Raw genomic sequence first — 27,989 nt, 5'->3', positions numbered from 1 at the left:
GGTAACAGCCTGGCCTCCTGGCCATTTGGTTCTTGATCCAAGGATATCCGTGGCTATTTCCAATGGCTCTCTCTGGGTCATGGGTCGTTTTTAATTTTTTCCTTTTTCCTAGTCTGTCTTTTCTAATTTTGCTACAATAAACAGACATGGTTTTTGTAATAAGGGGGAAAGACGCCATTTTAATTAAAAAGTAATAACCATGTGGCCTGTGACTGTGGGCTGTTTGGACCATGCTCCATCAGCCCCCACTGAGCCTGGCCATTCTGCACCACTGCTCTTGCCTCCCCAGCCTGCCTCAAATGTGTCGCCAAGTGACTGGCTGGAGTCCCCGCCATGCCCTGTGAGAGAGGTGTGAGTGGGAGCTGGGGGAACGGGCACTCAGAAGAGTTGCCCCCCCTTCAAGAGTTCCCAAGCCCATTTGCGGTCTGTGTCCCTTTCGAATGCTGAAATCAAACGCCGGTCCCTGGGCCTGACACTGTTGATGGGTTACATTGCTTCATGCTAATGTGGCATTATCACAACACGACTTCACTCTTGGCTACTGCAAGTCACCAGGACAACATCTGGCTTGAATCTTTTCTCATTATGACCTAAAAAATAAAAGCTGAAATCCAAACCACTGCTTTAACATCTGCCTTCTTTCCTCCTTTCTTCCTCTCCCTTTCTTTCCCTCCTGCTTTTTCTCTTGCACTTCAGAAACTTCAAATCCGATTTGAAGGAGGAGTTGAGAGATTGCCACCCCTCAGCGGTCCTGTCCCCATTTTACTGTTGGGGACCCTGAAGCCCAGGGAGGAACAACAATATGCTATATCACAAATCTTACCATGCTGTGAGGTTACCCTGTGGCAAGCAGCTCAAATCCCTTGGGCTCATATCTCCAAGTCAGAATGGTGCTGGATGATTTGGATGGGTGTCCCCCAAAGGTTTTGTGTTAGAGGCCTGTTCGTTAGGGTGGTGCTATTGGGAGGGGCTGTGGACCTTTGAGAGGTGGGGCCTAGTGGGATGTTCCTAGGTCATTGGAGGTCTGCCCTTAAAGAAGATTGTGGGACCTTGGCTTTTCCTGTTCTCTCTTTTCTCCTTCCCAGCTCAGGATATATGTGGTTTGCTTTGCCATGATGTACTATCAGAGGCCCAGAGCACTGCAGCCACTAGTCTTGACTGGAACCTCTAGAACCATGAGCCCAAATAAGCCTTTTCTCTTTAGAAGTTGATTGCTCCAGGCTTTCATTCCCATGACAGAAAGCAAATACAGGTGCTGACCCCATCCCTCCAAGGGCTCCTTTAAGGAAGCCCACAAGACAGTGGGCAGGAGAGAGTACAGGAGTCAGCAAAAGACCAGTAAGGACCAGTAAGGCAAGTGCTAGCTCTTATCGCTGTTGTTCAAAGTCTCCTAGTTAACTGGTAGCAGAATTAGATCTTTCTAGAACTTCAGCCCTCTGATTTCTAATCACAATGTCCCCTACAATTTATTTGGAAGAACTGGGAAGACAGTGACAGTAACAGCTTCTGACATAGTAGGTGCTATGTTATGAATGGTGCAGCCTCACAGGTAAGAGCAGCAAGCTGACTCCAGCAATGACCTCAAACAAGCTCAGTTTCCTGTGGGAGAGATGGGGGTGATAATAGGGATAATAGCTTCATGAAGAGAATGAAATGGGAGTGTGTGTATTGGGTTAGGGTCTGCACAAATGGCAGACCTGACTGCTGCATTTCTCGGGACATTGTGACCACGACCTGCCTCGTAGTCATTGTGTGTGCACATGCATGCATTCACATGTGAAAGAAGCTCCCAGGATCTTACTTCTTGTGCTTACTTCCTTTCCCTTGCCTTCTTTCTCTCTTCCCTCATCTCCTTCCCTAACAACTCCTCCCAGGTTTTTCTACCAATGACTTATAGTCACGATCCATCCTCCTATCCAGAAGGTCAGGCTCTTCATGTATGCAAGGGACCCTAACAAGTTGAGAAAATGGATTTGTCTCTCAGTAATCCCAGTTTTCAAGTCTATTTCTTTGTGCAGGACTCAGAATTCCTACTTTAAGACTTCAAGGATGAATAGTAGCTTTTTCCCTTGAGCTCAGCCAGGAAGCAACATTGAAATCCTCACTGAAAGCCAGCTAGGCCTCTGGCTGTGGGGCAGGGAGAGGAGAGAACTTGGGGACAGAGGAAGGACAAAAAGAAAAACAGATGACACATCTCAGATGCTAATCCTCATTACACTTCTGTGAAGCCTTCCCTCCATGCCTGGCACTTAAGGAGCACCCAGTGATTTGGGCTATTATATTTCTCACTGATTAGTCAGTATTACCATTATATCCACTACTGAAAACAAACCATTTTCTTCAAGGATAACTTATATACAGAAAACTGCACAAACCCTAAGAGTGCAGGTTAAGATCACAGTGAACACATGCTATAACTGTCACTGCTCAGGTTCCCACCCAGCCACTACCCCTTCCTGGCTCCAAACAGCAGTCCTTGAGATGACCCTGACTTCTCCCGTGTTGCCTGTTTTTACTGAACCTTCAAGCTCATGGAGTCTGGCAGGATGTGTTTGTTGCATCCAACATCTTTCACTGGAAGTTATTACTGTGAGATTCTTCCACATCATTGCAAGAAATAGAAGCTCACTTACTTTTGTTGATTTTTACTTTCCTGTTGCACGAACATCCTACAATTTATTCATTCATTCTCCTGGTAATGTAGTTGGAACTGTCCCCAGTTTGGGGCTATTATAAGTGATAATTTTAGGAGTATTTTGATCTGTGTGTATCAGTACATACTATGTTTGGGTATCAGGTTTTTCAAAGTTGCTGCATCAATTGAAACCAAGGTGGATGAAAGCTTTAGTTGCCCTAGATCCTTGCATACACTTGGTATTGTCAGACTTTTGAGCCATTCCGATGAGTGTGAAACGGTTCCTCACTGCAGTGTGAACATTCCTTTCTCCAATAACCTGAAGTCGAGCACATTCTCTTGTGCCTCTTGCCATGTGCGTATTCTCTTTTGCAAATTTATCAGTATGGATAGTGCCTTTTTAAACTGAGTTCCTGTTTTCTTAATGAGGTGCTCTTTTTACTTTCTGGTTTACATGTTCTTGTTGGTTGTTCATCCAACAAATGAGTTTTTCCATGTTGTTACTTACCTTTTCGTGTTCTACTGATCACTTTATAGATAGACTCATATAATATGCGTCAGTCTGGCTTCTTTCACTTACCACAGTATTTTCAAAATTTACCTATGCTGTACCACCTGTCAGTATTTCGTTACTTTTGATAGCTGAGTAATTCCACTGTATGGATACAGTCTGTTTTCTTAATTTATTTATCTGTTGATGGACATTCAGGTTGTTTCCACTCTGGGATTATTATGAGTAACTCTGCTATGGATATTTATGCAGAAGTTTTTGTGTGAACGTCTGTTTTCAATGTGACCATTTGTGTAGGATGAGACTTCATGGGTCATATGAGAGGTCCATATTTAACTTTTTGAGTTGCTGCCAGCTCATTTTCCAAGAGGGCTGCATCACATACATTCCCACTGGTAGCCACAAGAGCTGCAATTGCTCCACAGGCAAGCCAGTATTCATTCCTGCTCCTCTTTGTTGTTAGCCTGTCCTGTGGGTGTGGAGTGCTGTCTCACCAGGGTTTGATGTGTGTTTCCTAGAGACCCTAAATCTGGCATCTTTTCACATTGGCCATTTGTGTATCTTCTTTGGAAAAATGGCTATTCCTATCTTTGCACATTTTAGAATTGGGTTTATTGGGATTTTTATTGTTGAGTGGTAAGAGTTTATATTCTGGATATTAGATCGTTATAAAAAATATGATTGGCAAATATTTTGTCTCATTCTCTTTGTTATCTTTTCATATTCTTGACAGTATCTTTAGAATTTAAAAATGCTCTTATTTTTTTTCCTTTGGTTGCTTGTACTTCATGTGTTGGCTCTAAGAAACAATTACCTCTTCCAAGGTAATGAAGACTTACTCCTAAATTTTGTTCTAAGAGTTTTTTAGTGTTATCTCTGAGACTGAAGTCTTTGAGTGAATTTTTAGATAATTTATAAATACATGCATTAAATTATGGATCTACCTTCAATATCTTGCATCCAATTATCTCAGTACCATTTTATTCTCCATTGAATTATCTTGATACCTTTGTCAAAAAATCAAATTGTTCAGAAATGTATATCACGTCTTCTAATCTACAAATGTCAATGTCTTCCTAGTTACCTAGAGCTTTCATTTCTTTCATGATATCTTGCAGTTTTCAGTGCATAAGACTTATACTTCTTTTGTTAAATTTATTCTTAAGCATTTTATTCTTTTGATGCTATTGGCAGTAGAATTATGTTCTTCATTTCATTTTTGTTCAGAAATATGATTTTCATATTAATCTTCTATCCTTCAACTTTGCTGAACTCTTTGCATCAACTCTCATAGCTTGTGTATGAGTGCACATGTGTATACAGTGTGCATGCATGTGCATGCCTGTGTGTGTCATGTGTGTGTGCAATCCTGTATGCATGCATGCTTCTGTGTGGGGTATGTGGGGGGGATATCTTTTAGCGTTTTCTGCAAGATCATGATATGAAGAAGTCATCTGCAAATAGAAATCCTTTTACTTCTTCCCTTTCCTATCAGGGGGCCATTTATTTCTTTTGTGTTGATATTAATATAATATACAAACTGTATCTATAGATTGTATGGCCATCAACACAGATTTACAATTACTTCTTAACACAATCATCTAAGTCAGATAAGAGAAGAAATTATAAACAAAAATGTATTCATGTCATATGCTTTTGTACTGTAAGCTTTTACTTGTATTCTTCATTTTAGGTGGATTTGAGTTACTGTCACATGTCCTTTCATGTCAGCCTGAAGAATTCTCTTTTTCAGCACTGAGGACCAAACCCAGTGCTGTGCTCATGCTAGGTAAGTGCTCTACCACCGAGCTACACTGAAAACCTTTGGTTTTTTGAGACACAGTCTCACTATGTAGCTCAGAATGACTTCAAACTTGGGATTCACCTGCCTCAGCCACTCAGGTGCTGAGATTACAGACGTGCACCACCACTCCTGACATATAAAATGGGTTTTTGTTTTGTTTTCAGTGCTGTGCATTGACCCCAGGACATTCTAAGCAAGTGTTCTACCATTGGGGCATACCCCCAGCCCTTTCTTTAGTATTTCTTGAAGCCCAGTTTAGCTAACAACAAATTATCCTCATTTTTTATCTGGGTGTCTTAATTTTGCAGTCATTTTTTAAGGATAACTCTGCTGGTATAGTTTTTTTTTTTTTTTTTTTACAGCACTGGGGTTTGAACTCAGGGCCTCACACTTGCTAGGCAAATACTCTTACCGCTTGAGCCATTCCACCATCTGGATATAGAATTCTTTCAGTGCTGTGAGTATGTCATCCCAGTGTCTCTGGGCCTCCATGGTTTCTAATGAAATAAGCTGTGAATTTTTTCGAAGCTTCCTTGTGCCAGATGAATCATTTCTTTCTTGCTGTTTCCAAGAAACAACATTCTTTCTTTAACTTTGACCTTTTGACTTTGACCTTCAACAGTTTGATGTGTCTAGCTGTGGATCTCTGAGTTCATCTTACTCTAGTTGCTGAGCTGCCTGCATATATAGATTAAAGTCTTTTAAGTTCTTCCTTCAGATACAGTAACTCTTTTTCTCTCTCCTTCTATGTAGGAGATGTGATGCTTGATGATTTCCCATAGATATTTGAGATTCTGTTTATTTTTCTTTAGTCCTTTCTCTTTCCCTTCCTCAGACTGAATAATCTAACTTGACATGACTAAATTTTCTGGTTCTCTTTCTGACTACTCCAATTTGCCATTGTACCCCTCATGTGAATTTTTTATTTTAGTTATTATACTTTTCAACTCCAATGTTCCATTCAGTTGTCATTCTATTTGATGAGCCATTTTATTTTCATTTAGTTCTTTAGACATTATTTTCTGTATTTTTAAAATATATTTTAACTAGATTACTTAAAGTCTTTGCCTAGTAAGTCCAACATCCAGGCTTTCTCAGGGACAGTATCTATTGATACTTTTTCTCCTGTGTTGAGACTGTGGTTTTTTATTTTTTATGTCTCATAAAAAATTTGCTGGAAACTGGACATTTGTATAACAGTGTGAACACTCTAGAGATTGGATTCTTTCCCTCCCCAGGTTTGTGGCTGCTGTTTCTTGTTGTTGTTTGCCTTAGTGACTTTTCTAAACAAATTTTGTAAAGTTTGTACTGTTTTCTATGCACAGGTACTGGAATCTCTGCTCAGTTACCTTAGTGGTCAGATAATGACTGGTAGAAAATTCCTTAAATAAGTAGAGCTAATTAGTCCTCATGTCTGGGCTGAGGGGCTCTGGGAATGTCAAAACCCAGCCAGGAGTCCACCTTAGCCTTCACTTAATGCTTGTGCAGAGCCTCACGGCCAACCAGGAGTAAGATGTGGGCCTTCCTAGGTCTCCCTGTGCACATGCACAACCAGCCACACACAGGCGGCCTTATAGATTGCCAGGCCGACATCAGCGCTCTTCAAAGCCCCCAGGGGAACTGTCATTCACCAGTTTTTCCTTTTAAGCTTTCTAGATAATCTATTGTTCTCCCCAAATGTTACCCACCACCAACATGGTCCCAAAATGATACAACTGCCACTAAATGTTTTGACAAATGCTCTCAGCAAAAAGACAGGGAAAGGCCCTTTGTACTGGGTAAATTCTTACTCAGGTGAAGTCAACCTTTCAAGTGGGATCTTCCCTGGAACCACAAGACAGATCTAATGCAGACAATTCCTGGGGAACATGGCTTTGGAAGAACTTTGGCACTATCTGTGGTTGTCGGGCTGCTGGTTTTCACCAAGAATATGAGCTGTTAGTTTTCCAGGCTATCGCTGACCTGGAATGTACAAGGTCATGGCTTTAGTCCAGGCTTGGCTTTCTTTCTTGAATAAGTGATCCCTCATCTGCTGCAAACCTTTGATTAATCTCAGGACTTCAGAAAACTTGATTCTGAACATGGTTACTCTGATGGAAGAGAGATTTTCATAAGTCTAACTTCTCTGTTTTCAGCAATGTCACCTCTGGGCTCCAAACCTTTTGCAGATTTTACCTTATTTAATTTTCACTACAACTGTATGTGGCAGGTGTTTTTCTTTTTTTTTTTTTATCATTATCTCCATTTTACAGATGAGGAATACGAAGCCCAGAGAGGCAAAGCAACTTGTTCAAAATCACACAGCCAACAACTGGTGGGGCCAGGATTCAAAACAGAGTTTGGTTATGGGACTAGCATGTTCACTGGGATGGAAAAGGGGACACTGGATTTGGGATCAGGAAGTCTGAACTCCAGTCCCAGCTTTGCGAACCTTGGTTTCTTCCTTCCTCCCTCCCTCTCTCCCTCTCTCTCTCTCTCCACACACACACACACACACACACACACACACACACACACACACACACACATCTCCATTTCCCTGTATGTAGAATGAAGTGCTTGACTGATAGCTCCTATTCTGTCCCAAGGTTTTGGGCTTCCCAAGCCTAGAGTGCCCACCACACTCTTTGTTCCATGAAGTTGTGACCCGCGGCCGGGCCAGACCTGGACACTGAGGCTGCAGAGGGTGCCATCACCTGGCTCTGGCCCAGCCCAGCCACCTAGGGGCTTTGGTGATTCCTGGAGGTGGCTGCCTGCCCAGGCTGTCACTGACAACACAGCCCTTTAGTCTCTGTGCAGTGGAGACCAGAAGGAAGAAGGGAATTCTCTCTCTGACTCCTAGTCTGGTCTGCTGAGGGCTGAAGGGTAGTCTTTGTTTCAACTTCTCACCCTCTCTTCTGCTCCTCACCTTAATCCCCCTCCCCACCAAAGCCTGTAGGAATACAACTCTGCTGTTAGGCTATGAGAAAATGTTTTCTTAAAAAAAAAGCTTTTCCCACTCCTTTCCTTGACCTACAAGGCCCTGATAATACTCTCTAACATCTCTTCCTTCCCTTGCCTCCATCTCTGGGCTCTGGACACACATGCCAGGCACATTCCTACCTCAGGGCCTTTGTACTTGCTATTCCCTCTGCCTGGAACACTCATTCCTTTGCCTTCCTCAGGTCTTTGCTCATACATCCTTTGTCAGCGAGGCCTTTCCTGAACTCCCTAGCTAAAATGCATCTGCCTTACTCTCAAATCCTCTTTCCCTTCAGCTTTGCTTTTCCCTTTCAGACAATTTTGCTACATAAAATAATAAACTGCTTTTTGCCTAAACCAGTTTGAGTTGTCCTTTCTTTGCAAACAAAGTCTCTCTGAAGATAAGGGCTCTTCCTTTGGCCCCACCAAAAGACTTGGCATGGAGTTGGGTTGTCAGAGGGCCTGGTACACGTCAGGAGGCCTTGTTTGCTGCTGTAGTTGGCTCAGGGACACTCTGAGCTGATGGCCGTGTGCAGGAAGACAGCTGCACCACAGACAAGGCAGGGGACACTCATGCCAATGGGGCTGGCTGCTGCCCTGTCCTGCCCACCCTTGCTGCCACTTGGGTTTGACCCAGTGATTGGGAAATGTCTTTTCCTTTCCTCTGGTTAAAGTCCAGCTGGGCCAGCCCTTTCCGTGGGCCATGTGAGCAAGGTGGAAAGTATGGCGGTTCTGGATGGCCTGAGGGTTGCGTGCAGGAGGCTGGGCGTCCTCCTTGCCAGCCAGTCACCCTGGCCTTCCACACCCATGCCACCTGCCTGCCAGGCCAGACCTGGCACTGCTCTGGCCTGGCCACTTGGCAATCATAAAGCACCCTACAGAGTGGAGGGAATGGAGGAGGTGGCGTTCAGGAGGTCAACCCTCCAAGCCTCCTGAAGAGATGGGCGGAGGAGGTCCTGCTGGGTACAGACCCATCACCAAGGTCACATGGGCGTTCAAACCATAGCAGGGCTCATACACAGATCTGGACTTTGACCCAGCTTGTGGTCCCTTTCAGAGTGGCCTTGTTCAAGTGCCACCTCCTTTGAGAGCCTGGCTCCCCTAGCCACAGTGTCTCTCCTATAGGGGTGCAAAGAGGATGGGATATACCTGACCTAGATGTGGGGACTCCTGGTAAGGATAGTTCTAGGCTCTAAAAGAACTAGGCAGGTGCTCTACCAGGTGAGCCACACTCCAGTCCTCTGTGTAAATCTAACTGATAGAAATGCAAACTCTGTCTTGTCTAGTAGAATCCCTTTTCTCTCCTTTGTGGAAAAATACAGTCTTGGCCTTTATTTAGAATTCAATTCCTTTGCTCCATATAAATTCGTGCTTTTATTACTTTTCCTTTTAGTCATTGTAACATCTGTGTGGTTCCTCATTGTTTAACAAGTAAAATAAAATCTTAAAATGTGGTCATCTTCATAGCTCTGTGAGAGTCACGTTTATAGCCTGCTTCTGAAAATTACTGCTTAACAGGGACTTAGAAACCGATGCCTGACTCTAACTATACTGCACCTCCCATTCATTCTTGCTCACCTCCAGTGAGGGGACCCCAGAAGGCATGTGTTCCCAGAAACAGGTCCTGAACAAGTCCTGAACCTCTAGGAATTGGGATCTCTGTGGACTGTCTCTCTTTAGGCCAATGATGTCCAGAACTAAAAGCAACTATTTCCAGGTGTGAAGACTGTACTCTGCACATGGCCTCCTGGGGGGTTCCAACCCAGGGCACCCCTGACCATCCTGGAAGAATGAGCTGGTATAGGGCTTTGAGCCTCCCCCAGTATGGCTGTCCTTCCTGGGCATTTGGGTGAGCCACGCGCCCTCTTGTGGCTTCCCTTGTCTCTGCACGGACCTTCCAAGGTCCCTGCAGTTGGAGGGGCTTCCCAAGCCCTCACCATTTCTCTGTCCCCCAACTTGGACCCTTTTCCCTATTCCTAGCTTTTCTTGTCCCCAATCTGGGCCCTAAAATTGCTCCTCAGTCCTGGCTTCTTCACCCCTTCCTGAATAGACCTTGGACCCCAGAGCTGGGCTCTTGCAGGTCCCTAGTGATGCTGCTGGGCGTGTGGCTATGTGGTGATGACACATGGAAGCACAGCTGGGTTCATCCTGAGCCTGCAGTTTAGGGACAATCGCACAACCTCTCTGTGCCTTGCTCTTCTCATTTTAGAAATGAGAGTCATTATTCTTTCTTTCTTAAAGAGTTGTAGAAAAACCAAATAACACACATCAGGCGATTTCAACACCGTTCCTCCCCGGCTTGTAGGATCCTCCCCTGTTTTTTGAGGAGCCTGAGGCTGACTTTCCAACAGAGGTCCAAGTCAGATTATGATATAAAATGATATCACTCTCCCCAAGGATATTTGGCTACCATTAGAGCACTGTTGATTACTATTAAAGTGCTATCAGTGTTAATGATAAGCCTTGATTGTAAGCACATCTTTCAATGTTTGTTTTCACTTTAAATATGCTAAGGTTGGAGGTCAGGCTCATTTGACTCTCTTATTGAGAGTCCTTAGACCCTTTCATGATGGCTGGTTGCTTTGGGCAGAGGACGATCAGCTAAGCAGCCCTTCATCAGCCAGATCGCCCTCATGGCAACCTGGCTGCTTTGAACACTGCACAGATGCCTTAAGGAAGCTACATGGCAACCACAGCTGCTTGCTGCTGAAGTACAGCTCTGGCTCCTGATGGCACTATTCCAGTCACAACTGTTCCAAACAGCATGTACAAAACTTTTTGCCATCACAAAGTGAACTGTAACAGCCATTTTCACCCAGGCCAAAGAAAAAGGGGTGCTTCTCACTGATGTCCCAACAGAAAGCCTGTGATTGGTATAAACGCAGTTCCTCATTTGCATGATGGTCTGTTCTGATTGGTGCAAATACCCTTGCCATACCCCCTTCTGGCCATCTATATAAGCAGGATGTTTGGATCACTAGGAGTTAGCCTGTAGACACCCTCCTGTGCTGCTTTCTGGAGTTGCAATATCAGGCACAGTAAAGGCTCCTCTCCAGTGGTCTTTTCTTGCCTACTTTTGGTGTTTATCCTTAGTAGAGCAGGCTGAGCTGGTCATCACAGTAAGAGAAGATGGTGGCAGCAGTGGCGAGAGAGCAAAAGAGTTCCAGAAAGCAATGAGGAGGGAAGCAGAGGCAGCACAGACAACAGAGGTTGTAAAGGGCTGAAACTGTGGGCTCCAGGTACTGGAAGAGTTCCAGGGAGCTGCCAAGACTTAAAGGCCAAGGGTCCTGACACTCTAGGCCTGAGAGCTGTAAAACTAGTTGCTGTGAAGCTGAGGGCCCCAGCATCTGAGGTCCATTCAAAAGCTGTAACAATAGCAGGTGTCTCCTGTTGCTGACTGCTGCTGCCACTTGCTGATGCTAGAAGCTGAGAATTACAATAGCTGCTGAGTGCCAGGGCTACTAATGGTTAAAGCCCAGAGCAATAAGCCTCCTGTCCCTTTATGACTGAATGAACAAACGAAGTGGGGTATACATAATACATACGCTGGAATACTATTCAGTCTACAGTGGAAGACAATTTCTATACAAGCTGCACCATGGGACATGAACTTTGAGGGTGTCCTGCTGAATGAAAGAGGCCAGTCACAAGAAGACAAATGCTGTACTGAGCTACTTACCTGCAGAAGCTAGAGTGGTCAAATTCATAGAGAGAAAGTAGAATGGTGGTTGACACTGGCTGAAAGCAGGAAAAAGTGTGGAGTTACTTCATAGGTTCAGAGGTTCCCTTTTGCAGGCTATGGTAGTGATTCAAATGGTAGAACACCTGCCCAGCAAGCCAGAAGACCCCAGGTTCAAACCCCAGTGCCACCAAAAATAAATAAATAAATAAAATAAAAGCTCTCCAGAATTTCAGTTTTGCAGGATGAAAAGCATTAGGAGGGTGGTGATGCCTACACAGTGTGAACATGCTTAGTGCCATTGAACCATACACTTAAAATGATTGAGATGGTAAGTTTATGTTTATTTTATAATAAAAACGTCTTTTGAAAACTAATAGTGTTACAATAAAATTATATTTCAAAAAAGTTCTCTGATCTGGGAATCAAGTATGCTGGGTACCTCACTGACAAGGAGACTGGGTGTAGTCTTAGATGCCAGTTAGCACTTAGTGGAAAAAAGAACAGTATTAACCATGAGGGCTTCCTGGAGGAGGTAAAGTGGTTGAACTAGGCCAAAGGAGAAAGATTCCAGTGGTTCCACCACAGTGTCACCTGGGTCCTGCTCTTAGCTCACTTTTTCATGGTTTCCAGGGTGACTGGGGAGCTTAGAATATCCACATTGCTGTCACCTGGGAACCAGGAACTGGTGACTGTAGCCACTGTCCAAGTCCTTCCCATCATCCTGGGCCCTTATCTCTGACATGGGCTCTGTTCTACCCAGGTAGAGGGGCCTAGGAGGGAGGCACCTGCCACCTGCTTCCCTTCTCAGCTTCCCACAGGCCTCCAGGGGCTGACTGGGACTCCTGCTGATGTAGGTAAGACCACAGAAAACACTGGATGGACCAGGCAAGGCACAGATGACTTCCTGTCCTGGGCACCTTCCCCTCTGTACCCACTCTTGAAAGATGCTAGGGCATAGGGGGTAGCCAGAACCGACTCTGGTCCTCAGGGGACTCATGGCCTGGTGCAGGAGACAGCACTCACCTCCTTCTTTCAACATCCATGTTGGTTGCTGGGACCCAAACTTTTTGAGGTCTAGGTCACTCATAGCTGGAAGCAGGAGGGCCACAGAAGATGCCATTGCCATACCCTACCCCACTGAAGTCACCTGTCAGCACCAAAGCTGCCTCTCTGAATTCTGCAACTCTCTGTGACCTGAGCAGTGGCTCTCATCTGTGGTGAGGAGGCATGAGTTCCTAAACCTTAGTGGTGCTGCCTCTGAGACCCACCCTATAGAGAGAGCCCTCTGGACTTCCCAGCAGTCTGAACTCCGGCTGTGCTGTTGCTGGGGGACCTTCTTCCCTGACGTTCCCCTTCCCTACGTCCCTCCTGCTAGTTCCTGGGATCAGCCTCCAAATAGGTCACTCAAATGTTTGTTGTCAGCACTGGCTTCTGGGGGAACCCAGGCCAAGACAGGCATGGTTACATATGTCGGGAATGCTCAGGGAGACCCAAGCCAGGATCAGTAGCAAAGCCCCGTGGAGCCAAGGGGGTGGAGCAGGGATCTGGCTGCCCAGGGCTGGGCGCATTCATAAAACTGGCTGAAAGTTGGCCTGCTTTACATTATCGCCAGAAGCCAGCAGTTCCCACCAGCTTCTGTGATAAAGACCTCCTCCTCCTGGGGCTGATAGCTCTCACTAGTACATACCCACCCCTTGGCAGCCAAGCAACGCCCAGAGCACTGAGGGGAGAATGATCAGCAGAGGGCAGGAGGTGAGACAGGGCCTCTCAGGCAGACGGAGTCAGTTGCACTTCACACCTCCATGCCTCTGCACATGCTGTTCCCTTTTTATCAGAACACCTTTTGTTCCTTGTAATCTTCTGTGTACTTGGCATCTCTTCATCCAAGCAGCCCCGCTGGAGTTAGATGCCCCTTGTGAGCTTGCACAGGGCTCTGAGCACTCCTCTAGCATGGTGGTTTTCACACTGGGCTGCCTTTATAATTTATTACTGTTTGACAGTGAGATCCATAGGAGCAGGAACTTGTTTACTAGGCCTAGCTCACAGTGCACACTTAGGAATGGGGCTACCACTGGGTAGGCACTTTTGTGCAATGCACAGCCCACACCACCATCCATGGCAGCCTAGTCTGTGAAGGATGAATGAATGAATGAATCTGTGGGAATTTTCCATAATTAGGGAAGGATATTAAGAAGCTGAAGGGACAGACTAAGCAATATCAGAGAAGACTGAAAGTAGAGGGCTTCTTGGTGGAAATGGTAAATAGCTTTCTGTCACAGGAAGTATAACTCAGAGGGAGTGCCCTGGCCACAAGTTTAGCATCACACAGAGTGTGGTCAACATACCTTCACGCCTCCTCAGACCCGCACATCCAGAATCTCTACAGATGGGCCTCAAGAACCCAGGCATCCCAAGGAAGCATCCCTAGGAACACAAAGTTTGCAGAGGTAAAGGGCCAGTTGACTGCATGGTGTTAAAGGGGTCAGGCTGGCCCAGCTAGGTTAGGTGTAGACCGACAATTCTCGCCTTCAATATTCATGCTTTCTTTTCAGGAACTAAGTCCTGAGCCCAGAAGGCACTGGGTACAGCTGTGCACCAGACAGACATGGCCCCTGCTCCCTTGTCACAGTCTAGTAGGAAGCAAAAAGTAAATAAATAAGCATCTGAATAAATACTCAACATGGTGCCCAGTTATATGGAATGCTGTGCAGAAACAGCACAGTTAGGGGATGAGGATCAGAGGAGGTAACACTGGAGCTGGGTGACAGGGAAGCTCTCTGTGTGGTGAGTGGGGGACAAGGGAAGAAACTACTTAAAATGAAGGATAAAGCTTGAAGATGTTTGGGAAAAGAATATTGCAGGCAGAGAGAACAGTGCTGTTGGCTCTCTGCACAGTTGGTTCTGAATCCACGGATTCAACCAACAACAGGTTGAAAATACTCAGAAAAATCGCAATTGGACTGAACATATATGGGCTTTTTTCTTGTCCCTATTCCCTAAGTAATACAGCATGACAACTATTTGTGTGACATTTACACCATATTAGCATTACAAGTCATCTAGAGATGATGGAAGGTATGTGGAGGATGTGCATAGGTTATGTGCCAAGACTGTTCCATTTTGCATAAGGGACATGAGCAGCTGCATATTTGGGGGAGCATGTCCTGGGGCTACTCCTTAGATTTACTGAAAGACAATGCCTATATGCTCACAGACATGGGAGAGGGGGACTGCTTAGGAAGTTGCTGAAATAGTACAAGTGTGAGGTGCTGGAGGATTAGATGGGAGAAGCACTTGTTCAGATTCAGAATGTATTTGGAGGATAGAACTTTGACATGGGGGTGAAAGAAAGGGGAAAGAGAGGGGGTGAGAGGACACTTGGAATTGATGTCAGAAGGTGCAGAGTTGGTGGGCCAGGGCTTAGGAGACCATATGGAGGCTCCTGGGGGTGGATTTCTTTCCTTTAAGTGTGGTGGGAACTCAGGTTTTGAGCCAAGGTAACTAGTTTTCTAACAGAATCTCTCTGGTTGCAGGGTGCAGGACAGACTGTAGGCAGACGGGGATGAAGTTCATAGAGGTTGCAAAGCATCCAAGTGAGAGGTGACAATGGTGTGGGCACATGTTAACTGGGGAAACTAAACTTGAGTAAAAACAATGAAATTGGACTCCAATAGGTGGTCAGATTCATGAAGGAGATATGCAAATTACTGAAATTTGATAGTTGGTCAGAAACTCCAACTCTGCAGTCAGCAGTTGTCCGATCCATTTTGTCACTTTGCAAAATGTGATGATGCGGTGGGGGGGAGGGGGTGCCAGACACTTGTAATCCAAACTCTTCAAGAGATGGAGATTGGGAGGATCTTGGTTTGAGGCCAGTCTGGGCAAAAAGTTAGCAAGACTCCATCTCAATGAACAATCCAAGCGTGGTGGACCATGCTGTAATCTCAGCTATGGGGACATGTACATAGGAGGATCATGGTCCAGCCCTGGGCAAAAAAAAGCAATCGAAAAATAACTAAAGCAAAAAACAGTGTGTGGGAGGGACAATAAAAGAACGTGTCCCATAAAATCTGTTGAGAGGGTGATATAAAGGTTTGGCACAGGCTGTAGGACACCAGCAACACGTAATAAATGCAAGCCTAGTTCCAGTACTATCTCTGCCACTCACTGGCTGGCTGTGCCTCAGTTTCCTCATCTGTGAAGTGGTACTACCATTAATACCAACTGCAGGGACGGTTCAATAAATGAATTTAAGAGCACGGAGAATAAGGAGGCACATGGCAGGGCTCCTGCGTGCTAACCATTATTATGAACATATTTTAGCCACGTTTCTTAAGTTCTTCCCCAGCCTAGCCCACCCCACCTTGAGGATGGCGACTATAGTTGGCAGCAACGTGGGACTCTCCGAGTACACATCTCCCTCCGTGTGGCCAACCTGCCGGCTGCGGGAGATTTGGAAACCCCAGTTTTAAGCGGCCCGGCCCGGCCTGTGCACTGCCTAGCGGAACCTTTTTGAGTTGCGCTCGCGTTTCCAGCCCGGACGTTTAGAGTTGCTGCGTCGGCGCTGAGCGCTACTTCCGGCGCCGCGCCCCCACCCGCCGGGCTTCTCCATTTTGGGCGCAGGTGGAGACCAGGACAGAACCAGCGGAAGCTGCAGCTGCTGGCAGGCAGTGTGCCTCCCTCTTTCGGCGGGAGCCGCGGGCCCTCATGGCGGGCTTGGAAGTGCTCTTCGCGTCAGCCGCGCCGGCTATCACCTGCACGCAGGACGCGCTCGTCTGCTTCCTGCACTGGGAGGTGGTGACGCACGGCTACCATGGCTTGGGCACCGGCGACCAGGTACGCCACGGAGCCGGCGTTGTCCTCTGCCCAAATCCAGAGGCCTGATGGCCAGGTCCGAGGCGCCAGAGGCTACGGACACCATGGGTACTGCCTGGGGGTCGGGGCGCCCACCTGCCCGAGGCTCCCCAGCACAGCCGGCATCACGTGACTTGTAGCCCAGCCATAGGAAGTGTTTTCAGCGCAGTCCGCAGTCTCGGGCCAGGACAGTGTGGATCTGGAGCCCAGGCGGGTGTAGGGTATCTAGGGTCCTCGCCCGCTCGTCCCCTCCAAGCAGAGTGGGTTGGGGGACACTTGTCTCTCGGCACTGCCCTCTTACCGAACTCCAGCCGCCACCAGGTGTCCTAACCCAAGCGCGGGTATGGGGCCCACTTCAGCCCAGTCAGCCCCAGGCCTGGCTCCTTCTTCACCGTGCAGCGCAGGCCCACAGCCCACACACCTCACCCTTTACAAAGTGCAGCGGAGGCGGCTCACTGCTGTCACCTCTCTACTCACCCCGGCTCTGGTTCTGGGACCCCTCTTTCCCCTCACACACCTACACACATACTCCTCCACTGTGAGGTCCTCTCCAGAGCTGCCCCCATCAAGCCAGCTCTTCCTATCCCATACTCTGATTCTGCCTTTTAACAGCTGGGACCCACCCACTAATCCTTCTCTCAGTCATTCCCCATTTTTTCCTTTTGACTCTCACCCTCCACATCAGCTTCTCAGGAGAACTGGGCTTGACCCACCTTCCTTTCTCATCCACTCTTATCCGAGAAAATGTCCTCCAATTCACACTCGGTCCATGCATATACTTGGGCCTGTTCCTGTCACTGTCCTATCTGTCCTATCACTCAGAACCAAGACCAACTCTGGGGAGCAAGCCACTTCACCCCTTGCATCTTGCATTGAGATTTTTAAAAAACTTCCTCTCGTTTCTCACTGCTTCAGTTCTTTACCCCCTGAATACTTTTTTAGCTTGTCAGAAATGCAGCAGACTTACTAATTTTCCTCTCCTCATACAGCTTTATGGATTCCTCCTCAAACACACTTTGTACAATATTCTGAGTACTTACCCAGAAAATCCCCCAATCCCCCATGATGTTCCCATTTCTCTCTGTTCTGTATAACTAGGACCAAGACTACTGTACACCTTTTACACTTTACCCCCATCAGCAGGAACCAGTGTACAAGGACTGTCATTGATTTCTGGCTCCTTTTTTAGTTAATTAAGCATCACATTTCTCCCTGGGACCCCCAGATACACACTCAGTGTCCCCACTCCCACCTTCAGGCTCATCATCCATCCTTCACATGGATTGGTAGAATTGGAAACAAGGCTAGAAAAGAACGGCTAGTCTTAGACCATTTCTTCTTCCCACATTCATTTGTCACTGGCCTTTGTTCACACTGCACTTCATTCCCCTTACCTTGCCATTCAGCATTTCAGACCTTGGGACTAGGTAGAGATGGCCCCCTACCCCCATTCCCAAGTGTCAGGCTCCTCTTTCTGTGCATAGTCCCCACAATAGAAACCTGTCTCACCCCACTCCAGCTTTCTCATCTTGTAACAGCTCTCACTTGGAGTTAGACTTGGTTTTGACCTTGGAATTCCCCTATGGACCCCAATCTTCCCTGATCTCTACCCCTCTTCATGTACCTTTTTCCCCTTACACCCAGCCAGCTACCTCTCTGTCAGAACCCCTTCCTGCTCTCCCTGCAGGACAAGGAGCTTGTTACTGCCATCCTGTCTGACCCTCTTCTCTCACTGCTCTACAGACATTTACTAGCACAGAAGACCTGTTCTCACCACTTGGCATTATTTCTTACCAAATACTCCAGCTCCACAATTACCAAGGGAAATGTAAAAGGAAGAATACAGTCTCATTTTGATACTCTTTTTTTTTTTTTAAAGGCCCTTGACAGATCCCAGCAGGTCTGTCAACTGTTCCTGGATACCATATATTGAGCTCCTGAGGGCCAGAAAACGATGCTGGCTCCAGACATGTTTGGGGATTCAAGGAGCCTGGGGAATGGGAGTTTCGGAAGCCATTGCCTGCTGCCTCTATGTTCACCCAGCACAAAATCTACATGCTATGTGAGGGGATGGTGTTTGGGTTGCATGCAACCTAGAATGTGCTATATTTTTGCTTTTCTCTGCCCTTTCTCCAAAGTGCCTTCAGCGCTCAGGTTTCACTTGTCCTCTCACTTCTGCTTAGGCAACTCTCAGTGTAGAAACTGTTTGGGGAGGCTTCTTTCCTGTTAGGGTCTTTAAGACGGGCCAGCAGACTCAGCTGAAACCAGTAGTGTTTGTCACTCCCAGAGGATGTTTGTATTGCCTCTGCAGCCACTCCCTCACACCCTTCTAGGGTAATAAGAGGGAACCCATGTCCTAAGAGTGTGCTTGACAGTATAATCCATTAACAGTTAAATAGTTCTTTGGTTTTGCCTCCTGTGACACAGTGGGACTGTATGTAACACTTGGTTAGAAGAGCAAAGCATCCATTGTCTTCGACAAAAATCCAGCATTTGAATTTGGTTATTCTTGTTCCTTATAAGAGCTTTACAACTGTATTAAGTACATTAGGTGGCAGGGGAGTGGAGATGGCCATAGACAGAAAATGCTGTTTTCTGCTGTGGGAATCCAAGAATTACAAAGAAAGAGAAAATGCCCAGAATGATCTGTTCGAGTTTCTCTGGGTGCATTTTAGCCTAGAGGCAGCAAGGTGAGCTCAATGACCATTAAAGAATGCTTCCAGCCCTTGGATTTTGTCTAAGATGACAATTGTCTTTACTTCCTTGGGGCCAGTCTGGTGAACCCAGCCATAGTCTGGGCAAGCAGGGGCTCTGAATTCCAAACCCAGCTGTACACTTGACTTACTGTGAGTCTCAGCCCCTCAGGCCTTAGAGTTTTCATCCAAGGGAGTTAAACTATGTACCCATGTACTTTGGCTACTTTCCACACATAGCTTTCTGGGACACTTGATAGGTGTTTCATCTCAGGCCCAAAGGGCAGTCAGATGCTGTGTGTCACCTGATAATAGCAGGGCTTGTCCCTTGAGCCCCACCTCTGTTTTGGGGGAAACATCAGCTTGACCACAACGAGGGGCATCAGCCTTTCTGACCCTGGGGCTTCTCCCTTTTTCTGGAAGCAAAGTTGATGGGATGGTGAGCAGACCAATTAGGTCTACATTCCAAGGAGAGTTTGATGGATTGAACTCGGTGCATGGAGAATAGAATAGAAATTGTCAGAGCAAAGGAAAGGCTGCCATCAAATCCCTGGTTCCTAAAGTAAACCACTACAAGAAGTTTACCCAGGTTGGGAGAGGGGGAGTTTCTCTTTCTTAGCTGTGTAGCTTGATTAGTTTCACTTTTGTTTTTGGTAGTTCTTATTTCTGTGCTTCAGGCCTGTGAATTTCCAGTCAGATTTAACCATGCCAATTGGAATTTTATTTGGGATCATGTTCTCCATGAATTCCCAAGCTCTAAAGAAGTGAGGCCAGTAGTTCTTACTGCGAGAATGTTCTGTCTTTAGCAAGAGCTTTTTACAGTCTCAAGTGTGGCATATTTTGTCTTTTATGGCTGTTGTTAAGAGCTCTTTCCCCACTAGCAATCACTGTTTCTGGTTTAATGTATGAAAGGAGTCTTAGGATTATTAAAAAGGAAAAAGAAAGACATCACAGCTCACAGTAAGACACATTCTACATTCACTAGGTTGTCAAGTATTAAAAAGTTGGATGTTAGCAATGTTGCTGGTCATGGGGAGCACCAGGAGCTCTCTCACATTGCTAGTGGGAGTGTCCATCCGTGTCTTTTTTGGTAATCAGCTTGCCTTTGTCTTATAAATTAAGTTATTCCTTCAGGCATCCTCTATAGAAATGCATGTGTACCAGATGCATACAAGAATGTTCATAGCAGCGTTGTCTGTAATGGCAAAAGAAGTAAGCTGGAAACATTTGTATTGTTCATCTGCCAGTGAATGTGTAAATTGCAGGTAGTTGTGAGTGGGAATCAACAGTAGTTAAGTGTATTCACATGATGGATCTCTGAAAACCAATGTGAGTAAAACAGGCAAAACATTTGAAACATCTTATTTTTATGGTTACATGTATACCAGTGTATCTTGAAGGAAAAGTACAAGAGCTTTAAAAATACACAGCAGTGGCTACTCTTGAGGGGGAAATGTCAGGTTCCTTGGAGCTTGCTACCAGGGCTTTAGTGATGATGTTAGTGACTGGTGAAATTCTGTTTCCTAAGCTAGGTAGTTACCTAGGTGTCCATTTTATAATTTTATCTTGTATGTGCTATGTTTGGGGCAGGTTTGAAAGTTTTTCCTAATGTGTGTTAAACTGCTGTAGTTCGGAATCCACACTAGGATCTGTGTTTTAGCCAACATCCTAACTGTGACCTGTTGCAAATGGCCTGGGGCCCCAGTTTTGAAAAGCACTGCTTTAGATTTTCAGTGTCCCTTGAGATGGTTGGCCTTATCCTTGGCAGGATAATGGAGAGGAGATGATTATTAAGCCAGTCTGCAGATTCTTGACAGGTACCAGTGCTGTGTCATAAAGGCAGCTAGATACTTTGGTCCTAGACATCTACCTTGCTTTATGTCCTTGGGTCCATTAGTTTGTTTGACCTGTATAGCCTCGTCTGTGACATGTAGAGTAGGGTTAGATTATCTGTGAGGTCTTCTATAGCTCTATCCTGAGGTCATGATCTTTCTCCTTTCATCAGCCAGGCCCCAGTGATAAGCAGTCAGAACTGCTGCCTGCTGGGTGGAACAGCAATAAAGAGCTGTATGTCCTCCGCTATGAGTCCAAGGATGGGTCCAGAAAACTCCTCATGAAAGCTGTCACCATGGAGAATAGCATGATCATCAACGTGCTGGTGAGTCTAGACCTGTGTGGGGTCTGCTGAAGGCGTGACGTTGAGGTCAAACCCACTGATCTTACTTCCAAAACTTTACCCTAAAAATAAAAGAGCTTGTGCTCAAAACTGTTTGCTGCCTGTTAGAAAGGAGGGACTTTGTGTGCCCAGGAATGGTTAAATAAGTTAAAGCAAACCGTTCAGTGACAAGCGTAAGAGAGAAAGGCTTACTGTAGCCCCAGTGGGCTCTTTTAGCTTAAATAAGTTCTTTGTTACCTTGGAACTGTTTACATTCTATGTTTCTTATGCTACAAACTACCCCACCACCACTACCTGCCATTCCACATACATACATATCCTTTGCCATTCTTTCAGCTGCCTAAGTCTCTTTTTTCACTTATTCAAAGAGTTCAGTCCCAGGGTTGGGCACAGTGGCTCATTAATTTAATCCCAGCTACTTGGGAGGTGGAGATAGAAGAATCGTGGTTTGAGGCCAACTAAGGCAAAAAGTTAGCGGCATCTTATCTTAGCAAACAAGCCAGGTATGGCTCACACCTGTAATCCTAGCTATTTGGGAGGTGGCGGTAGGAGGGATCACAGTCTGAGGCCAGCGCCTGGCAAAAGTATAAGACCCTATCTGAAAAATAACTAAGGCAAAAGGGCTGGGTGGGGGTAGGGGGAGACAAGACCCTGAGTTCAGTCCTCATTACCACCTAAAAAAGAAAAAAAGGTTCGACCCTGACTACCTATCCCTAGTTATCAGGAAAATTTAAATTATGCCTCCTCTATTCCATCATTTTATTTTCCAGGCTAGTACTTATCACATCTTGTAATTGTATACTTATTTGTGTTTTGCTTTAATGTCTAAATTCTGCGAGTGAACTGTAAGCACTGTTTTTTTGTTAAGTTTTGTCTTGGTTGTCTGTATGTGTTCAAATGGAAGTATCCTGCTCTATTCACTACTCTTTGCTTTTTCCATTTGCTCGTTTTAACTGCTATATAATGTTCCATCATCCCTTCCCTTATTGATAATCATTTAGGTCTTAGATACCAGACAGGTTTCTTTGTTGCAAGCAATAAAATTCTTCCAGGTTCATTTAAGCAGAAAGTGTTTATTGAAAGAACTCACAGATAGCTTATTGAGACAGGTTCAAATCTGACTTGGAGAAGCAGTGCTCCAAACCTTAAAAACCACTGGTGTCGCCCCTCCAGCCTTAGGTACTGACTGGTACTATTCAGCCACTGGTGTTGTGACCCCTGCACCCTCATTAGCAAGACGTTTGCTCCTTGCCAGGCCTTCTTCTCCACGTTGCTCCAAGTCACAGTATGCATCCATTGGGCACCTCAGCTACACACCTGTGCCCAAGTTGCAGAAGAACTTGGGAAGATGATTTTCTAGCATTAGGAAGGCAATATTCCTAAACCAGAGAAGTCACTAAACGTTAGAAGAAAATCTCATATATTGGAAAGAGCCCTTACGTATGTGTCTTCGTAAGCATATGTGGCAAATTAGGTTGCATCTCATTCTCCCATTCACACACTCATTAGCCCAGAAATACTGAAATACCACATCTCTTACTTTATATTTTCATTTTTCTAGGAATATGGCTCCCAGCAAGTGGCAGACTTGACCCTGAACTTAGATGATTATATCAATGCAGAAGACCTGGGTGACTTCCACAGGTACTTCTAAATGATGTCTTTCCCCTAGGAAAAGGAAGAATGAATCAATGGCAAGAAACAAGGAATGGGCTTGAAGTACGAAGAGAATCAATCAGTTCTCGTTTCTGTTTCTGTTTATTTGAAGAGAAGACACACATAGGAAATGCCTCATGAAGTAAAATGATGCAGTCAGATGTCCACAGATCCCAGCCGTAGTGGTGATGGAGTTGGGCCAGGCCAACTTGTTTAATAAAAGTGGGCTCCTGAGAGGAGATGTGCCTAATCAGGTCCCCACTCCGCCCCCAACTTTCCTCTCTTTTTTCAGTAGTCTTTGTTTTTAAGAGAAGTTTTAGGTTCACAGTAAAATAAAACAAAATGCAGGGTTCCCACGTACCTGTTGCCTCTCCCAGCACCAGAGCTTTATCTCTCTTACAGTTGATAACATACACTGACTCATTGTTATGGCCTAAAGACTGTGCTCCACAGTAGGGCTCACATTCTCTGTTTTACACATCCTGTGGATTTAGACAAATGCATAATGACGTACATTTATCATTGTAGTATCATGGAGTAGTTTCACTCCCATGAAAATCCTCTCTGCTCCACGTGTCCGTTCTTCTTCCACCTTATCCCCTGGAAGCCACTGATCCTTGTTACTACCTCCATAGTTTGCCTTTCTGAATGTCATGTAATTGGAAAATGATCCTAAATAAACTGTCTTCCAAAGCAGCTGTGCCATTTTGCATTTCCATTAGTAATGACAGAGTTCCTCTTGTTCTTTGTCCTTGCCAGCATTTGATGATGTTGGTACTTAGGATATAAGTCATTGATTGTGGTACCTCGCTGTTTTAATTGGTAGTTCCCTAGAAATAGAAAATAGCATCTTATGCTTAGCTGCTGTCTGTATTTCAATTTTAAACTGCTTTTTTCATTTTCTTACTGAATTTTAAGAGCTCATTATATATTTTGGATAACAGTTCTTGACCTGACATATTTTGCAAATACTTTCTCCCAGTTCTGGGGCTCTTCTATGCATTCTCTTGGCATCTTAATCTTTTTATTTTGAAATTTTCAATCCACAGGAGAGAGATATTTTGCAGAAATATATAGTGAACATCCAGTGAACCTTATAATCACCTATTTTTAACATTTTTTTTCACTTGCTTAATGTTTCTGTTACTATTTATTCTTGAACCATCTGAAAATTATTTGCAGACTCAGCCTTTAAATACTACAGCGCACAGCTCCTTGTTGTTAAGGGCATCCTCCTACCTAACATTAATCCAGTTGTCACACTTAGGAATGAGGCACTGATATAATAATATCATTTAATGTACAGTCCAGTTCAGATTTCTGCAGTCATCCCAACAATGTCTTTTACAGCTTGGTCATTTGTTTTTGTTTTTTTTTTCTTTTCTTTTTCTTTTTGTGGTGCTAGAGATCAAACCCAGGGCCTCAGGCCTTTAGGGAAGCACTCTACCACTGAGACAGACCCACCCAGCGCCAACATTTATATTTTTGAAGAATTAGGTCCGTTGTGCCAAATGTTCAGATTGTAACCATATGATTGATACATCAGATTGTTTCCTCATCATTTGATTCAGGTTAAATCTTTTTGACAAGAACATGAAGTGAGCTCATATCCTCCTCAGTGCTTCAGCTGAGACCTGATGATCTGTGGTGATCACCGATGCTCTTAAATTGGATCACTTGGTTAAGACAGTATCTATCAGCTCTCTGTGAAGATGTCTGTTTTCCTTTATGTTTCATACATAAGCTGTGGTTACTTTGGGAGAGTGTGACTACTCTGTTTCCTAATGGTCTTTTGCCCACTGAATGTAGCATCAGTGGTTCTTGACTGAATGAGTTATTGCAAGGATGATTATAAGATAGTAATTTTCGATGTCTCTTATTCTTTCGGTTAGGCTTTTTTTTTTTTTCCAATAAAGAGTTTGCTAGTCTCCCTGTCCCCTTTATTTTTGTGGATTTGGATTCTTTTTTGTAACTTAATGTTATAATCCATTTCTGCCATTCTTTGAATGTTCAAGCTGTCCCAGAGTCAACAAATAGAAGGCCCTGTCAGCTGGCTCTTTTGTCCTTTTGACAGCATCTTTGAACATTTTTTTATGTCCTGGCACAGTAAGATATTTGAGCGCACCTTATACTTCCTTTGCTTCTGCCTTGGAATCATCTATTTCACTAAAAAGCCTGCCTTTATTTTTTTGGCGGTACTGAGGTTTGAACTCAGGTCTTCACACTTGCTAGGTAAGTGCTCTACCACTTAAGCCACTCAACCAGCCCCTTTTGTCAGTGTAATGAAGTTACCTGTTTGATACATGGTTAAGCCCACTTATTTCTGCTTTATTTCATTTCAGGGCCTTTCTCCCCCTCTCCCCCAATTTTTGTTTACCTCCTCAGAATTTTAGAGGAAGTTTTGCATCACTGTAAAGTTGCAGTCATCAAAAATTAACTGAAGGACTGGGCTTGTTGGCTCAAGCTGTAATCCCAGCTACTGGGGAGGCAAAGATTGGGAAAATCATGGTTAGAGGCCAGTCCAGGCAAAAAAAAAAAAAAAACCTGTTCTAAGCCAATGGCTGGGCCCCAGGGAAAAATGGAAGACCCTAACCAAAAAAATAACCAAAGTGAAAAAAGGGTTGAAGGTATGGCTCTTGTGGTAGAGCACCTGGTTAGCAAGTGCACGGCCCTGAATTCAAACCCCAGAACCACCAAAACAAAACAAAACAGAAACCTTAGAACTTTCCAGAAACGCTGTTGCATTAATTGTATCTAGTCAGTGGTGTTTGAAAACCAGTCCATTCCTCTCAGATTTCAGACCACCCACTCCATCATTCAGACCACTCTGTCTCTTCCTCTTACATGCAGCCTGTTTTATTGGGAAGTCCCTTTTGTATTCCCCGCCTGCTTGCCACTCTCCAGTGGACTTCCCATATAGCAGTCGGACCAGTCTTTTTAAAACACAGATTAGATTATGGTTGCAACTGTTGCTTAAAATCCTCCAGTGATAATCACCTCACACCCATTAGGATGGCTACTACAAAAAGAAAAGAGAAAATAAGCATTGGTGATGAAAACCTCCTTTGAGGCATTTAATAGGTGGGTATTTTCTGATAAGCTGTTGAAGGTGGTCTCCCTGAGGGCAGGGCTTGGGGCTGCTTCATATTGTAGAGGAAGGGAAAAAGGTGAGGCTAGGCCTGATGTTACAGACAGCTACCCTTTTGGGCATTGCATGCTCCATGACACGAGGACCCCTTAAGAGGTAAGGGAGGATATTTGGAGTGTGTTGTCTTCATTCTAGAGTTCCACAGGAAAGGAAATTGACAAAACCTGTGGAAGAACCCAGAAATTATACAATCATTCGTGCTTGTTAGAGCATGTAATTCCCCTAGCAACTCTGAGAGAGAGTTGGTGGTAGCATTTGTTTTTCTCCATATTTTAGTTACTGGAGTTTGTAGGTGTGTGTTAGGAAGGGAAGTGTTTTATTTTACTTTCCCTTTTGATTACTGTGGAATGAGGGACATAATAGTGCTACCACAGTGTTGTGAGAGCAAGATGAGATGTCAGTGCCTAGAGCCCAGCTCAGAGTAATGTGCAAAGGAAAAAACATCTGATCACCAGGAATAGTCTCCGTGGAGACTGAGGCTCCAAGAGCTGGGTTACAGATCGCCTCTTCCCTTGCCATCCCCTCCCTGCTGCCTCTCCCAGCTCAGTGCTGCTTGCTTTCAGTTTCTCCCTTCTCCTGGCCCTTCTCGTTAGGTCATCTCTGCATCTCACCTCCTTTAGATAGGAATTTGTGCCCTTCAGGGTGTACTCGATTTGCTAAGGAATATAAACCTGTTTTGTTCCTTTATGCCATGCCCTTACTGTGTCAGACAAGATGATAAGCTGTCTTTCGCCCCTGTCAGAATGATGGTTGTTCTACCAAGGCTTAGAATTTTGATAACTTCTGCTTCAGTGTGTGTTAGTAGAGGCCTTCCACTTATCACACACAGCTCATCTGACTGAAGGAAAAGAGTTAGATTTGGCAGGGAAGTGACAGAGTCCCCTGGATTCTGTGTGCTGAGTAGAAACATTATCTTTGTAGCATTGTATGGGCCACAGGTTCTTAGCTCTTCCAAGCCATTGTTAGGCTTTTTAACCATGGAACCATCTTTGGGCCCAGCACTCTACGGACTGACAATTATGCTAGTAAGAGTGGAGCTGCTCTGGTAGAAAGACCCCGGAAGGAAATAGGTCCTGTGTCTCGTCCACTTTGCTTCTCCTTTTTGGCTTCCTTGGGCTACAGAAAACCTGAAACCACTGATCTAGCCTTATGGTTACAATTTATTTTATGGTTGTATTTTTAATTAAACTTTTTATTTAGAGATAATTGTAGATTTAGCATGCAGTTGTAAGAAACAGTAGACACTTTGTAGCCTCTATACATTTTACCCAATGATAGTCTTACAGAACTATTAAATATCCAGGTCATTAACATAGATGCTATGATACAAAACATTTTCATCACCACAAGGATTCCTCCTAATGCTCTTTCATAACTGTGCCCCACCCTGTGACCCCAGGTCTCCAACTCCCCTGACAATTTGTTCTCTATTTGTAGGATTTTGTCATTTAAAAAATTTTATTTATATGAGTGGAATTAGATAATATGTAATGTGACCTTTTAAATTGACTTTTCTCACTCAGCACAAAGGTCTATGCGCCATCTAGGTTTAGTGTCCTTTCATTTGCTGAGTAATAGTGCATGGATGCACCAGTGTGTTTAACCACTCACTACTTAGAGGACTGGGATGTATCCATTTAGGGCTATTGCAAACTAAGTTGCTGTGAATATTCAAGTACAAGTGTTTATGAGGTCATAATTTCATTTCTCTAGGGTAGATGCCCAAGAGTACAATGGTAGTTTTATGTTTGGTTTTGTAAAAAGTTGCCACATTGTTTGCAGAGTGTGTGCCATTTTACATTGACTACCAGTGTGTGAGTGGCCAAGTTTCTCTGCGTCTTTGCTAGCATTTGGGTTTATATTCTTCTT

The 27,989-nt window shown here is 44.8% G+C and overlaps 1 protein-coding gene and 1 long non-coding RNA gene across 4 annotated transcripts in view; one reads left to right on the top strand and one right to left on the bottom strand.

Moving 5' to 3' along the window:
• On the bottom strand, window positions 1-17,693 carry LOC141423389 (uncharacterized). Of its 2 annotated transcripts, none has more exons than XR_012448206.1 (4): window positions 17,121-17,693; window positions 13,939-14,017; window positions 11,591-11,649; window positions 1-131 (listed from the first exon to the last, which is right to left on the bottom strand). It is a non-coding gene; the product is annotated as an uncharacterized lncRNA (long non-coding RNA). The 2 variants fall into 2 exon arrangements; XR_012448207.1 differs by having other exon boundaries at window positions 17,161-17,693.
• Window positions 16,171-27,989, top strand: part of Psmf1 (proteasome inhibitor subunit 1) — a 26,547-nt gene continuing 14,728 nt past the window's right edge. Inside the window, exons 1-3 of one of the 2 annotated variants that reach the window (XM_020176244.2) lie at window positions 16,171-16,429; window positions 21,146-21,298; window positions 22,878-22,960. In XM_020176244.2, the coding sequence (XP_020031833.1) occupies window positions 16,301-16,429; window positions 21,146-21,298; window positions 22,878-22,960 (365 nt within the window). In that variant the 5' untranslated portion in view covers window positions 16,171-16,300. Of the gene's footprint in view, window positions 16,430-19,557; window positions 19,580-21,145; window positions 21,299-22,877; window positions 22,961-27,989 lie in introns of those variants that run through there. The other variant, XM_020176246.2, reaches the window with a different exon arrangement.

This window comes from Castor canadensis, chromosome 5 (genome assembly GCF_047511655.1).
Source record: "Castor canadensis chromosome 5, mCasCan1.hap1v2, whole genome shotgun sequence".
In the NCBI taxonomy this organism is placed as follows: Eukaryota; Metazoa; Chordata; class Mammalia; order Rodentia; family Castoridae; genus Castor; species Castor canadensis.
Note: the sequence above shows the minus strand (reverse complement) of the source record. Positions and strands in the feature narration are given on the sequence as shown.